Below are 16,606 nucleotides of genomic sequence, written 5' to 3' on the forward strand. Positions count from 1 at the left end.
CTAAACCACTGTAAATGCCCAAAGCTCTTATCAAAGCTCTGTCCATCTGGTGGTGATTGATGTGGCTTAACAAGAATTAATTTGCTTTATCTGCAGTGGTTATCGCCTTTCCAATATAAAATCACATAATGAAGTCTCAAACCCTTTTCACATTGTGCACATGATGAAAAAAGCACACCTGGGGCTGAAAAAAAGTTCATCCTGGGGCTGTATTTTAATTCAGAGCCGTGCGTGTCTTAAGATGAATGATCTTGTAATCTCTCATTTGTCTGGGTTTTTTTGTTGATGGATACTGGGCAGGGCAGAATGTTACCAACCTTGTCCTTTTCAGAAGGTGTTTGTGGACTTCTGGAAGAGGCTAAAGGAGGTCTTGTTCTTGTAGCTCTGAGTTCTGCTTAGTCAGAGACATTTCTGAGGTGACCGGATGGGATTTGGTTGCCTAAAATGACACTCAGTGCCTGCTCTTAAATATCCAGCTGCTGCTTTGCCTCTTGCTGCCGCTTTCAGAGTGTAAATCTCCTGCTGATCGTGTCATGTCTGCCCCCCAGTTGGGAATGGCTCAGATTTTTCAGAGCATCTCAAGTGACACAAACTATCCACACTAAAGCAACTGGATTGTAACTTTTGAGTGTGAGAGAAAAGTGTTATTTACATATATTCGCTTAGTTATTTGCTGCTTATAAAACCCCCAGTAATTTTAGTTCTCGTCTTAGTATTCATAAATTTACATGCTCTAAAATTCACTGCTCCTTGTTTTTTTTTTTGTTTTTTTGCGGTTTTTTAATTATTATTATTATTTCTGAATATGTACAATAAGTGAAATAAATTTGGAGTTGTCTTCATTAATTTCTATAACAAAATAACTTATTGTAAGACTGTTAGGAAACTGGAGTTATTTGCCATTTAACAGCATTTAAGTAGAGGAAAATGTCAATGTTGAAGCTGAAGGTGTTTTGCTTTTCTGAAGGTTTGTACATATGGTGTATGACTCAGTGGCTGTACTTGATTGTTGGTATAATTTATATTTTGAAACAGAAGAGCAATGTTCTATTTGGGAAGTCTTCACATGTTCATTATTTAGCCTTTATGTTTTAAGATGCTGTTTAGTACCAAATATCCTGGAGTTAATGGAACCATTTCCATTTTAAAGTTGATTTTTTGTGCGCTGCATTCTGTACTGTCTGTCAAGGATCACTTCTGTAAATATTTTAAAGTGAAAGCCATGGAACTTGGAAACACTTTTATAGGAATGCCAAAGACTTCTCTCGAGTGTCCAGAGGGAAAATTTATCTTTAGCCATCAGATATAAAAGTACTGCATCTAGATCACCAATTAAATTAATCCTTTTTCCACAGACTGCAGCATGTCTAATTAACAAATTTAAAAGACAGATGGATTGAGGGGAAACATTAGAACTTTTGCTTGAAAATAAAAGTAAAAAACTCAAAGCTCTCTTCAGCTACTTTAAATTCAGCAAGTGCATGTGTGATTTGAGGGTAAATTTTCCTCACTGTATTTTTATTAGTGAGAAAAAACATCCCAATTGTTGAGGGCCATTTATTTTTCTCATTGTGTATAAAGATCAAGATGCTTCCTGTCTCTTAAAAGAACAAATATGAAGTACCTGCAAAGGTGAGGAAAACAAACTTGCCATTGCCTAACTTTTTGGATGGATGCTTACTCGATGCACTTGCAAAAATATCCAGATTATTCTGATTGTCAGTTTAGATTTATTGCCAGGTTGGAGGACCTTGACCCTGTGCTTTTGAGCGAGATGTGCAGAGCTGTCATTTCAGATCCATCTTTGACACTGGCATTCTCTGGGCACTAACATGAGGAAGTTGAAATGATGTCTGCAGATCTCTGTACAAAGGCTGAAAGCTGAAACAGTGAATCAAATGCTAAGGCATCTTCATTTCTCACCACTGCAGTAGATATGTCACAAATATTTGCTTTAAAAGAGGTGGATGAGATAATCATTGTTTCCAGGAATAAAACCATACATGTAGGCAATGAGAAAAATATTCAGTTTAATATATTGAAAGCATAAAATATGTTGAGATTCTGATGAGAGCAAAGCAGAAAGAGGCCATGTCCACATTGCCTAAAATCGAAAAGTTACAATTATATGAAAAATATATAAAAAAGCTAAAAATCTTTAGGCATCATCCATACTCCTGAGATTTCCCTGTCTCAGTGTAGAGATAGGTGTTGGGAGGTTGATGACTGATGGAGCTGCCTTGACAGAGAATTCAGTATTTTAGCTGCAAATTCTGGTTCCCCTTTGCCCCTTGCCTGATGTGACTTTTGTCAGGTGGTTTTAAAACACTGGTGTAAAACAGCTTTGCTGGTACAGCCTCACCTCCACTGGTCTGCCTTTGATTTGAACACAAAATTGTAACGTGCCTCTATGCTGGAGTCATTTGGAATGCATTATGAGTGTCCCACAGGTGCAATTTGCTGTTGAAACACCAAATTTTTCTACTGCTCCTAAAAGTGCTGGAATTCTCCATTTGCAAACTGGGCAGAAAACCTTTTTCTGGTTAAGGCTGTGTATTGTATGACTGTGTTAAAAAGCAAACAAAGGCTTTGAACTGCTTCTCTTGAGATCTGTTCCCCATGAAACCACTGTTAACTCTGCAGAGATTTGATTGTTCTTTCTTTAAACAGTCAACTTCTTTTGTCAGCCAGAGAACAAGTCGTCTGATTAATGATCATTTTTATTTCTTTGAAAGGATCCTTCCCGACCATTGGGGTGAAGTCTCTTTCGAGATTCCTGAGGGCGGGATTTTTAAATAGCATCCTGGCCTCACATCCAGTGGCAGGGGGTGGATCTTTACCCCCCAGCATTTCCTCTGGTAGGTATTCCAGCCTGTTCCCACACATCAGGTTTTGGTTTTTTTTTCCCCTTCGCTCTCTGCCCCATCTCTCCACACATCTCAGGCAAATAAAAGTTGGTATCGGTCAGACAGGGAGATCAGATGTCCTTTCCAATAAAAAGGCAAAGCAAAAGGAAATGGAAAAGACAGTAACTTCTTGAGAACGAGCCATTTTCCTGAATTAATGTACAGGAGAAATTGTGAGGGAAAGTGGTCTGCAGTTACGTGGCCAACCTAGATATTGGGAGGGCCTGGTATCCTCTACTCATCCATTTCATGAAGCGTGTCCATGTGCATTTGTGCTGGTTTAGGGCAGAAGGAGAACTCCAAGCATGCCACTGTAAAATCTCGGAATTTGTGTGACTCTGTGACTCTTCCCTAAAAATTTATATTCCTTTGCTAAAATGCGGAAGCAAAAAAAAAAAAAAAAATTGGAAAGGGAAAACTTAATTATGTATTAATTTGGTGTTTGAAACCTTTGTGTGCTTTGTTAGCTGCGAGCTGTGTCTCATGAAGATTGCCTGTTTGTTTTTTTTAATAACTTTTACCATGATTTGAGCTCCTCTAATTCTCTTTAAATGAGTGAGGACAGGTTCGAGGCATCCTTTCCAAGACAGGCTAATTGTGTTATCCATTCTCTTCCGGAGCCATTAAACACCATCTTCCATAAAAAGTAATAAATGAAGAGTAAATATAAGTATAGTTAGTTAAAACTGAATCAAAGTTTCTTTCCAAACTTCGTATTTCTGTGTAAAAATGGATCTGTGCATGGGCTAATGTCAGGCTGGTATATTTTCTCGACATCCTGTGTTATCTGTAATGTTACTTAAAAGTTTTTCTTGAAAAAAAATCTCTTCTGGTAAAAAGAGGGAGGAAATTGGAAAATTACATAATGTTATTGACTTGCTATAGCAAGGAAACTGTTGTACTTCTCTGTGCCCCATTTTATCTACTGCAGTAATTTTAATTACAAGAGGATTCTTACTTTTCTTTCTATTTCAAGTGCTATTATTTCTTTCTTTGTTTTCTTTGAATAGAAGCATCTCAGCAGCTTTGATGTCTTCTCTTGAGTTTGAGTTTCTTTTGTCAGCAGTTTGTGAAATACCTTCCGTATTTTTTTCCCCATGGGATATCTCAGAGTGTTCAATATCCCTTAGGTACTGTGGAGAGGAAATACTGCAGGCCCCATAAAATTCTGTTTTGAACACAGTGTTATGTAGAGCATCCCACTGATTCTACTAAATTATAAATGGCCTCAAATTCATGAACTGGCTTCTCAACTACCTCCCTACCTACAAGTTAATTTTGTAAGATCCTCAGGACTGTTGTCTTCTGAGTGTTGTAAAGCTTTTGATCTGATGGACTTTAAGCTCTTAAATGTAGTTTGTTTAATGAAACTCATTCACAATGCCTTGCTGTTAAGTGTCTTTTACTAATAATTCTGATTCAATCTGATGAAACACTGAAAATGCGGGAAAATAATGGAAATGCAACTTCATGATGTGTAACAGATATCCTCACAAGTTAATGGAGATAAATGGTGTTGTTTGATCCTGTCAAAAGCAATAAAAAACAAAGTGAGCAAAGCAGCAGCCCCAGAGAACGGGAAGATTTTCAGGTAGCTGAAAGGCAATGAAGAACTGTGCTAAATCCAATGGATGAGATGTGTTCCTTTGAGAAAGAATGCATGTGGAGGGTCAGGTGGCATGAAGCTCTACAGTGCAGGTCAGAAATTGCTGCTAACAGTTACATCTCAACAATCTTACCTGTAGTGCCGCTATTTAACTCTTCCTTTTCTACTTTATCATATTTACATTTATATTAAGCACAGTACAAATTCTGAATTGCCTCTTTTTGTATCGAGGATACAAAAAGGGGATGCCCCTTTCCATTTCTAAATTGCTAAAAGCAGCTTTGCTTTACGTGGGAGCAAAAAAATCCCACATTTTTGAAAACAAAAACAAAAGAAACAACAACAACAAAAAGTTCCCAAATCTTGACAAGGTAGTGCTGATCTGGGATGTGAGAGACTCAGAACTGACTCTCTGGCTGTGCATGATTCAGTGGAGATGTTTGGGCTTGTGTTGAGCAGTTGCTCTCATAACCCTAACAGAGGTACTTAACATTTAATAACTGCAGAATGATCACCTAATTGTTTCACATACTGGTTATGGGTAAGATTTCAGTTAATTTAACTACGTGGGAGACTTAAAATGCCAGCTATTATTCTGCTATTAGGGTCATTGGGAACAAAGATAATGAGGTGCTTTTTATTTACCAAAACCTTTAACTCAAGCTAAGTGGCAGATTCCCTTCCAAATACTCAGAAAATGTATTCCTTACTAATGACAAAATGCTTTTTGTTCTTTTTTTTTTCCTACAAAATTCACCACAGATGTTTTAATGAAACACAGAACTACACTATAAAGCCTGCTATAAATAAGTGTCTGGAAAGCAGCTTGGCAGGACCATGGAGCTGTTGGTTTCCTTTTTTCCCTTTCTCCTTTAATCTCAGTAGTTGAGAGGAGTGTATTTCTTATACCATTGCATTGACAGCTGATGTTCAGTTTTGTGTAATTCAGCTTTTTACATTGTGCAGTGATTCTCTTATGTAAAAGGTATCCTCATTTAGCCAACTTAAAGATTAATTTATGCTGCTGGGGTGAGGCATTTCATCTTTCTGCATAAATGGATTGTCTTGAATGTAGGTGTTTTTAAAGCCTAGATGTAACTTCTAGTGCAATAATGCTTATATTTGATAGTTACATCAAAAGCCTGTCACTGTTGTACAGCAGTTTCACCAGAAGCAACACTTTAGGCAGGCCTGCAAAATTTATCCTAGGTTCTTCAAAAACAAGCCCATTTGCAGACAATAGCTTCCTGTTTATTTAGCTATCATTTATGTCACAAATTACTTCATTCCTTGTTATTCCACCTGTTAGCAGTACAAATTGACATGACTTGGCTGATAATGTAGATCTGCAATGACAGGTGGATTCACATGAGCAGCAAGTACTTTTCCTCAAGTGATAGCCTTGCATATATTAAATAGAATTCTTAAACCACTTAGCACTTAAACCACATTTACGCTCCTCACCATACTGATGCTGGCACAAGTTTGGGAACTTCCTTCATGACACGCACACGTTGTAAAAACCCAAATTATAAATTGCTAGAGCTGCATCTCCCTCTTCACATTCCAGCTCTTCCAAACTAAACACCCTGCTCTTTGCTCCACTTTGGGGCAACTCTCAGCTCTCTGCTCCTGATTGAAGTGATGGGTGAAGGGTTTGTTGTGTAAATGCCCACCCGTGCTGCCTGGCAGAAGTTGCAGGCAGGAACTTCACGGTGCGTTGCTGTCTTTGAGGAGCCAGAGATTGCTCAGCTTACTGAGCTGGAAAGGAGAGGAGGGAAAGCAAATACCTCTCCTACTGTTCCTTTCAAGCTAAACTCCTTCACTGAGTTTTCTGTCAACAAGAAGTAGAGATGGGTGCCAGGCTATGAGCGACCGTGGAAAGGTTCTGTTAGCCAAACCTCTCCTCCAGACTGTTCAGCATTCAAACTGCATTAGCAGGAGAGGTAGGAGAACCACCAAAATTACTCTTGCCATGAACTCCTCTCTGTGAATATCATCTCCCCACTTGGTCAGCAGCTGGAGCATTGCCCCCTGTTTCACACTCTGAAGCTTCTGTGAAAGTATCCTGATGTGACTTCTTTTAATGAAGTGTGACCATCAGTTATTTCCCGCCACTTCATTTGCGAGGGTTAACTCTCCAGCTCCTTGACTTTGTAGGAAAAATAGAAGCAAGGAAATTTGGCTTGAAGAAACAACCCACCTTTGTGAACCTCGAACAATATATTGCATGGAAGAAATTGAGTGTGCACTTACTTTCCAGAAATGGGAAGTGATATAGGATGGTTTGCTCACTGCTGTCCTGGACTCCTCTTCAAAAAAAAGCACATTCTACAGAGGATATCCCCTCTTCAGTGTTTTACTGGCTCTTTGTCTAACACAATTAGAATGTTCTCATTTATTCCACAGAGCTCCTCAAAAAACTCTGGCATAATTGTAGAGTACTAAACTAGATGATTATCAGTTTTCTTTTGCCCAAAATTAATATTTTATTACAATTTCCAAGTGCACCTGAGTGAGCCCATTATTCTTGATATTGTATAAACTGACATTTGAAAGCAAATTGTATTGACAGACCCTTATTGAACAAAAATTACTCAGCAAGAACCATCAAGAAGCAATTGTACATAGTGAGTTCAGCTATGATTATAGTACTCCAATAATGAGAAAAGTAACTTTTTTTCCCCCCAGTTAATGCATTTTTCTTTACTCTCAATTCCAGCACCTACACTTCTGTATTTGTTGTTAAATGAAAATTGCTAATCCTTTCCCAGTGGCTAACAAATTGATTCTTCTCTTGCATATTCATTTCCTGGGATACCTGAGCCAAATGTTTCTTCCAGTTTATTCTTTCCAGCCTCAGTGCTGTTCCACTGGAATGTTTATCTTGTAAACCCTATAAGTACTACCTAATAGCATGTATTTTCCGAGGACAGAAGTTCAAATGTAGATGGACTTTTCCATTAGGTAGGCAGGGAGTACTTTGGAACCAAAGTAAGGATGAGCAGCATGTAGCATTAATGCTGAAAGAAACATATTTTGTGCTGGTCAGTTGGGGTTAAGATTGAACTGTAAAACTGGGATTAAGCTCTGAGTGTAGGATGTGGTAAAATGAGGTTTTCATTCTTCACCCTTGCTAAATATCTCATTTCATGCTCAGATGGTCATGGTAAACAATACCAAACTTTAAATCCTCAAAGTTCAGAAAAAAAGTATTTGCATATGGGGTCATTTTTATGTAATACATACTACTACTGCATATTTTTAAAATCTGACTACAGAAAATGTGGAAATTTATTGTTACAAGCATGTTAGTTGAAGCAAGTTGCTGTTCCTTTCTAACAGAAGCAGAAAGTTATGAAGAGGAGAGCAGGAGGGGCCTGACAGAAGGAAAAATCCCTCAAAGAGAAATGATGAAAAACCCCAGGAGTTCACAAAAATATCACAATGTTAGGTCCAGGGCATCATGTACTTGTTGGAGCCCTGACTGGTGATGCTTTGTTTTCTTAATTTTGGATTTAGCAGCCCACACATTCCAACCAAAGGTTCCTTTGTGGGTTTCAGAACCTTCAGGACCTCCACTACTTCTGCCCATGAGCAATGATGCCTTGCTCATAAAGGAAGAGTGGTGGATCAGGAGATTTTTATAGCTCTGTGGTATCTCAGACGTTTAATCTTTATGTAGACTGGAGGAAAATGGCTCAAATAGTAAATGGAAAAATACACAAAGGATATCCTGAAGCCATGTCAGAATCTTATAAACTTCTCAATTAGGCATAATATCGAATAAACAACAAATAACATTTTAGAATAGGATTGAAATAATACCTTAACCACATCACTATGCCTATGAAAGCACAAAAACCTGTTTCATTGTAACCTTATGTATGCTTTTTTTAAAAAAAAAAAATTGCTCCTTGTCAAATTTACATTGTAGCTTACAGTTTCGAAGTATAATACCACTATGATAATAGATAAATTCACAACAGAGATTAAGTAGGATTTGCTTCTTTTGTTCCCTAAGAACTTCTTGTGAGTCATGGCAAACTGAATATGAAGTGCAGAAGCCCTCAGTGCAGAGATTTCACAAAATTTAAATTTTGTTTAAATTCCTGTACGTGCTCTGGGGTCAGCGGGGCAAGGGGTCCTTGATGCAGTCAGACTCTGAGGTCTAATTCTGAACCAAAGAACATCCCTTGCTCTTTCCGCAGGAGAATGTGGATTGGTATGAACTCTGAGGAGCTTCAGGTGAGGTGTCATTAGATTAAGTGAAATAAGCTGAATTTCAGTCATAGAATAACTGAGGTGAATTGTTTTGGTTAATCCAACAGGGCAAAAGTCTCTCTCTTAAACTGAATCTCAACAGAATGCATTATCTATTATGATTTTTTTTTTTCTTACTCCTTGCTTCAGTGCTAAAGCAAAAGGACCATTTTTTTTTCTATTTCTATAATACAGTTTTAGCCATTTCTCTCTCACCTACCCAACCACAAGCAGTGACAAAAAAACCCTATTTCTTCTGGTTTTACCCTCTCCTGCATTCCACTAGCTTCTCTCATGGAGAGATAAGGATCAGAAAATAAATAATGGAAGCTGCATAGCTGCTTTCTCTTGACAGTTCCACTTTCCTTTCTTCAAAATCTTCCAGAATATCTTCTGTAGGCACAAGGGAGGATTGATGTGGATTGGGGCTTGCAGGAGCAGCAGGACTGCTCAGGTTTCTGTTGTCCAAAGCACATTCTCCCTTTGTGATGTGAGGAACCAGGAGAGCCACTTGCAGTTCTGCCTGCAACACAAGGGGAGGGCCAGAAGGTTTGAGAAGGTATTTTATAAATATACATACAGACTTTTCCAAAACACACCAGCAGGCATAACTTCTTGACAGTGGGTCACAGGGTAGTAAGTGGAATAGCATTTAATGTATAATTACAGGAAAACAGCTCAGAGAACAGGTTTATGTTATGAAATATTTTCAGATTGCGTGGATACAATAAATCTTCAGGTAGCAGTGAGAGCTGTGTGGCCATACCTTACTAACATTTAGATAGTATGTTATGGTCATTCATGTGTTTTGAAATGTTATTAATTGATTTTGCAGAAGTATCTTCCCCTGAGTAAACTAACATAGCTAATGATATTTTCTATATAGATATGAGGAAATCCAAAGTGCTCTAGCAGCAAGATAAATAAGTTATATCTGTGTGGTTTCCTGTGGCAGCAGGATCTAAATTTGTCATCCCATCCTGTTTGCGAGCTCTGGCTTCTAAACTCTCGAAAAGGAGGTTGGAACTGCAACTTCTATTTTTTGAGGCAGCCTCAACACAGGTCTTAGTCAGGGGCCTTCTGTCATGTGAGTCAATAATTCAAATGCGGTGGCTTGCAGTAAAATTCACATTGGCTTCATTGAACCGATGTGGGCTAACAATGCTAAATCAGAAATGCAAAGTGGCAGAATTCTTTTTAATTGTTTTTTCTTGTTTGGTTGGTTTTTAGTAATCTTTAGTTTTCTTTCTTTTTTCCCCTTCCCATTTTGTATTATAGAAAAAAATATTTCTTATTCCCTGAAATGAATCCTTTCTGGTGCATACAAATGCATTTTTAGTCGTGACAGGAGAGGAGCATCTGCAGAGCCGTGGCCAGTGGCTCTCTGATTTGAAGGGTGGGTAATGAAAAGAGCAGAGGTGAGCTCCAGGAGTGCCTCCCAAGGCCTGGGCATTCCCCTGGGTTTTTCTGGGATGCCCTGAGTGCTGTGGAAGGCACAACCCTGGGTTTGGGGCTGCCTGATCTCTCTGGCTTTAACAGGAGATAAATCCCTGGGCAACCAACAGCAGAACATGGCTTTGGAATGAAAAGATGCCTGATAGGGAGGTGATTTCCTGAGCCACGTGGATTCCGATCTTCAGAAGTGGTGGAGCAGTATTTTCTAATACCAACCAGGGAACAGCTGCCAACCTGTGCTGTTTTAAGTGAAAGAATGAGTATCATGTGTTTATGTTAACAAATCTATCCCATAATTGGTAGTAGAGATTTCATTTTAAGTCTATAGAAAAGGAACATGTGCTAACTGTTCTTTCTGGAGGATTAATCTTACATAAAACATTCATTAAAGGAGGCTTTGCTGGATTATTTAAAATGACAACAAGAGACAGCAAGCTGAATATTTTGTCATTGATATGACACTTCAGATTCTCCTCCTTATTCATCACTCTGGCACTCAATTAAATTGCATGCTATCAAAATCTCATTGTTGTGGAAAAAATAGAGAACTAAAAATATATACAGTGTGAATTTCAGATTTAATCGGTATTTTACATTATTCGGCAATGTATGGCTTTTCTTTTTTTCTATTTTTTTTTTTCATTCCTGCTTATTAAAAAAAATGTCAGGCAGATTGATCAATGGAAAATACAAAATTGCAGCATATTCTGAGGTGGTATGACATCAATACAGGCTGTTTGTAATTTTCTCTGCTTTTCTTTGAGTGGCACTGCAGTACAGCTGAGTGGGAGAACTCCAGTGAAGAACTTTCTTAGGGAAAGTTGTGAGAAGCAGTCAGCCTCTTGTCACAAGGTGGAAATTGCCTCAAAACAGTGAACAGCCCCTGCACCTTCTATAGATTCATCTCAGCTGTGATAAATTAAATTGCTGTCCTTTGCCTGCATCATGCCAAGCCCCAGTACTGCTCTTGTGTGTTCAGTGTGGCTTTCTGAGATGCTGGAACTCTGGATCTCCCAGAGCCACACTTAACTCCGTGTGCAAGGAGGGGAAACTGCTTTACACATTATCCCCCATGTGTCTGGGGCGGGAATATTTATGCTTTCACAAAAAATCTGGGAACAGAGAATGTGGGGATGGTATCAGTGTGTGTGTGTCATGTATAAATACAGTTATTATTTCATGTTATCTTAACTACGTAGTAAAATGATACATCTATTACAATGTGCTGCACGTTCTAAATGTGATATACGTAGTGTGCAAAATCCATATTTAGAGTTCAAACCTATTGCCTCAGGACATTCCATAAATTCCTCTGCTTTGAAAAGTCAGTTTTCTCACAGTACTCCCCACTCCAGCAGTGCTAAGCATCTAAAACTGCTGCAAGTGTGATTGGTTTGACTGATTTGATCAGTGAACTCATCTTCAAACACTTTTATTTCATCCTCCCCCAGTTCAAACGAGAAGCTGTGTGCTCTCCTCCAGCAACACCTGCAGTTTTTAGCTCCTTGGTTCCAAGCCCTCACCTGACACTTTTTCCGGTGTCCTTTTCCCATTCCTTTTCTTGTGTGGTTCTTTGACTGTAAAATTAACTCAGTTCTTCAGATTCTTCTCCTGTACCTGTTCCTGTATCCATGTGGAAACTTCCCTGAACTGGGCAATTCTCTGGACTGGAGATTGGGTGTGTTCCTATCCCAGGAGCTGCAGCCATTTATGGAGGTCCTTGTTACTCCCAGGACTGCCTTCCCTGCCATCTGTGTCCCTCTGCTCTTTGTCCTTAAACCTGTTTATTCTCCATCTTTTGTGCTGTAAGCAATCCTGGGAAAATAATTCAATGCCTTCCAGCAGTGCAGTAGCCTAGCCCTTGATAAAATAATCAAAGATTTCTCCTCTTGTCTCAGAGACTTCTCTGCCCCGCTCCCATTTATTCCTTCTTGTTCTCATTTTGAGGATGAAGAATTCTTAAGTACCATGAGAACAATGTGAATTTTCATAATCTAAATGATAGGCTTTCTTAAAAATTTATTTAGATGCAAACACTGCACTAGTTTAGAAATCTCCCAGTATAATTTTTAAGTCAGTTTTGCAGTCCCCTTTAACACTAAAGCAGTATTTTGTGTTTGTACAGGGGTCCAGCACGTACAAATTTTTCTGGGCTTGAATTTCACTACTGGCAATAGAGCCAGTGTTGCCAAATTGATGATAAAAGTTCCCACTGGATTCTACTATGTACCAGAGTTTGTTACTGTCTCTTCAAGCCACCCTAACAACAGCTGAGACATTTTTAATCCACAGGTGCTCCAAAGACAAACACTGTGCTGACTAAAAAATGTCACTGTCACAGACTGGCTTGGAATACATAAATTGCTACAGGGATACATTAAACTTGCAGCCAAAATCTGGTGGCTTTTATCAAGTGCTGTCACGCTAAAGACCGGATTATTTGAGAATTTAGGTTTGTGTCCAGATTAAAGATTTTTGCTTGAGATAATCAAGTGATGGAGCCAGGTTTATTTTCATGGTGTCATGACACATTGTGGTGGGTTGACACAATCTCACCTCAATTTCATTTGAAATTTAGGTAGCATGGCAAGTGATACAGACTGAGTCAGTGGGAAGCTATCAGCCTAAGTGACTAAATTTATTGATGATATGCTGATTTTCTGATATACAGCAACCTGCTAGAAGGAAAATGCTGTGCTTTTTTTGTGTATTTAGTGCCATTCCTGTGCTGTCACTTAGAAGAGCTGGTTTTGTCCTAAGGCATGTCATTTCAAGTCATTCAGGTTGAGTGGTTTAAAACCTCATTGTCCAGTGAAAAAAATACCAGAATCTCTTCTTTAAATCCACAGATTAATGTGTATAAATATATTTCATACTTACTTTAACCTAGAAGCATAGGGTCTGAGCAAAAGAAAGTACAGATGGTTTTGGGGTTTTTTTAAGGGAGGAATATTTTGTGAGAGAATGTATAGGAATTAATAGTTGTGTTTAGCAAGTATGAAAATAATTCGTGTTGAAGGATTAATGACTCTAAGGAGCATAAAAGCTGCCATGAGAGCCTGTGAATCTCTAGAGAACAGTACAGCTTCTGAAAAGTGTAGCGTGCCAAAGGATTACCCACAGGAAACCGGGGTGCTGTTTTAAAGCTCCATTTGTCTGTCCCTTCAAAAGCAAAGTTTTCCATACAGGTGTTTGAGTTGTTGATTTACCCAGAAAGAGAAATTTCTGGGAAACTTCCACCTGACCAAATATGCCATCTGAAAGCCAGCTTTACACCCCTATTTATTGAAAAATGCTATTGTCTGCATCAATTCAGAAATTACTGCTTGCTCCAGGGGGTTTTGCATGGTGTAAGATTCTGTAGCATCAGGCTGCAGTTTGTTCACTTCTCTAGATTATAGGATTTTCCTTTCATGTGGAGGTGTCAGCCTTGTGACAGTAAGGAAGTGATAAAGGTGGGGGAATCTGGGGCATTCATGTGCTTGAAACTAAAGAGAGTGGGCTGTACAGCCGGTCATCATTAGCAAACTGAACTAAAGGAAACATGAATTTCTAAAACTCTCTGTTCTCTAAGAGCTTAAAAGTGATGTATCTTTTAAGTTTATAATGCAAAACCAGGGTATAACCAATGGTGAATATCATTGATTTGGTGGCAGATGCACATCAGCAGCTGAGGCTAAACATTCAGTTAAAAAGAAAGATGCTGGTTATTCTTCACACTTCCAAGAAATTTTCACACACACAAAAAAAGTATTGTAACAACAGTAAGAAGTGTCTATCCATTGAAGATGTGAGCATGAGAGTAAGTACAGAAATAATCACAAATTTTATTGGAGGAAATGAGGGAATATTGACAGGAACTACAGAAAGACCGGACTATGCTCTGTGAATGGGCATCACCAGGAGTTTAAAATTCTGGGTCAACATGCCGGAGCAAACACAGAAATGAATCATTCACTTTTTTAGATGGAAGGTTAACTGTAACAGCTCAGGAGAAATACCTGGCTGTGGCCTCTTGTGCATTGTAGACAGTTTAATAAACACTTCCACTGTTAACCAAACAGAACAGAAATGGACAGTTGTGCTGGGACAATCAAAATGCCCTTCAATGCTTTATCAGCCCCAGCACTGTGTTTGTTTCTCATCCCCTCATCCAAAATATCACAAACTTAATTTGAGCAGAAGAGAAGAAAAAAAGTGATGAAAGAGTCTTCTTTTGGGCTTGAAAAATATTGGCCCAGCTCATTTGGAATTAAGGAAGTGAAATGGTGGACTCACAGTGTCACCACTTGGCATAGCTCTGGTTTTTCCACCAACCCCCAAATGAGATGGGCATTCTCAGGAAAAGTCTGCCATTTAAAAACCTTTCACCTCTTTCCTAATCTTGTTAGCATTCTTCTTCATTATTTTTTTTGTACAGAATGGCTGATTTCTGATATTAATAATTCCAGGAATTCCTGTGCAGCCTGATGGGCAGCCTGATTGCCCCTCTCCTGTCAAGCACTTGTAGAGGGGTGGGTTTTTTAAAGAGTACCAGCAGTGAGCTGGTGTTTAAGTTAAATATACACTTCGAAAATGTATCTTCAGATTTGGATATCCTTTCAGGGAATAAATGCAATATTTTGTTCTGCTTCAATTTGGATATGGTGCCACCCTGGGTCTCTGCTGGTTGAGCAAAACCTTGATTTAAGTAACACTGTATATTTTAGGTATTTACAAACGTATGAATTCAGAGTTTTGCTGGATTATACACACCGAATGGACAGCAACATATCTAGGAGAGGTTTTTTTGTGACATCCCATTTTATCTGTCTCCCATGTTCCTAAGTCACTGAGTCACTGAGATATTTTTCTTTGAGAGGAAAATGATGACCCTCAGTTTGTAATTACTTGGACATGGCTTATGAATATTTGGGTTTTGCCTTAATTCAGATACATTTCCAAAATATTACATGGCAAGTTTTGCTATTTGGAGATAGCAGGCTCTTCTTTGATAATTTTTAAGAGAGAGTACACCAAAGTGAATGATGTGCATTCAGCTAATCCAGTATGAACCAAAAAAAAAAAAAAAAAAAAAAAAAAAAAAAAGGCACAGGGAGTAACACAGGGAATTGTGTTTGTGATATAAATCAGAATTCTGGAAATATTTTATATATTTAGCTACTGTGAATAACCTCTGCAGAACAGCTAGAATTGTAAAAGCCCCATAATATGTCCATGATCCTCATGTGTCTCTTTGCTGTTTTGCAGGCAGACCAGTAATGATTGTAGTTGAATACATGGAGAACGGATCCCTTGACTCCTTCCTGCGGGTGAGGTGCCATTTTCTGATGACATTTTGAATCAGAAACCATTCTAGGTTAAGATTTTAAATCATTTATCACAAATTAATTTCTGCATAATGTTATTCATGGATTTTTAGTGAAGAATAGAAGCCTTTTCCCCAGGGGACGTTTCTGAGGTACAGTAATACATTAGAGCACGGCTGGAAGAAAAAGAAGATTTAAACTTCAGAATATAATTGATTTCTTCTACAAAAGTAGTTCCTGTATTTAGCAAAATGTATTTCAAATTGTGTTTTTGTGAAAGAAAAGATAAATTGAAGCATAAATGCCTGGCATTATGGAGGTGGTTCATTTTTCTCAATCACCTTCAAAAATACTCTGTTGTGATTTTTTTGGTTGGTGAAGCGTAGAATATACTCAGTAATTGATTTATAATATTTATGGCTACTTGCATTTAACAAATTGAATTAGGAAGCAGTTCATGGGTGAAATGTCCTGGCATTAATTAACCCCCAAAGGTCCTTAGGAAACATTAAAGAAGGGCTACAGAAAATGTGAGTAATAAGCTGGCAAAATTGTATTTAATTCTTTTTAGAAATGTAAAAGGAAAGGATGACCCTCCTCTGCGAGCTAAACTTACTGTAAAATAATCTCTTTTTTTTACACAACCCCTGGAAATGCTCCAGAGACCCACTGACCTAAGACCCTGTGTGACTAATTTTAAGGTCAAGTTCTTCAGATTTGTCTTAAAAAGTAAACACCATCCCTCAGGGGCCCCACTGCCTTCCCATTTCCATCCTGCAGAATGGTAAATCTGGGCTTGTGGGAAGTCAGGGGTCTGTGGGTTTGGGAACTTGTTTGAAAGGGTATCCCAAAGGAGAGACGTTCAACAGGGAGCTGTGGAAATACTGGCATGAAAATCTTGGTGAAGGTGATTGAAGGCTCTTCTTTGGTAGCAGGAAGAAGGAACTGGTTAGAGAAAAAAAGTGAATAAGCATGAGGGAAAAGCAGCCAACACTTCAGAAAAATTTACACGAGAGGGGAGAAAGTCATGCAGGTAGTACTTGTTGGGAAGAGGGGAATCCACAGGA

At 38.5% G+C, this 16,606-nt stretch overlaps 1 protein-coding gene across 4 annotated transcripts in view; it reads left to right on the forward strand.

Moving 5' to 3' along the window:
* The window catches only part of LOC120766126 (ephrin type-A receptor 6), a 372,678-nt gene that overhangs the window by 297,242 nt on the left and 58,830 nt on the right, over positions 1-16,606 (forward strand). For 2 of the 4 annotated variants that reach the window (XM_040091493.2, XM_040091502.2), the window contains 2 exons: positions 2,736-2,858; positions 15,481-15,542. In XM_040091493.2, coding sequence (XP_039947427.1) covers positions 2,736-2,858; positions 15,481-15,542 — 185 coding nt within the window. The remainder of the gene's footprint in view (positions 1-2,735; positions 2,859-15,480; positions 15,543-16,606) is intronic. The other 2 variants (XM_040053571.2, XM_040053578.2) reach the window with 1 other exon arrangement.

The sequence above is a fragment of the Hirundo rustica genome, chromosome 2, assembly GCF_015227805.2.
Source record: "Hirundo rustica isolate bHirRus1 chromosome 2, bHirRus1.pri.v3, whole genome shotgun sequence".
Classification (NCBI taxonomy): domain Eukaryota; kingdom Metazoa; phylum Chordata; class Aves; order Passeriformes; family Hirundinidae; genus Hirundo; species Hirundo rustica.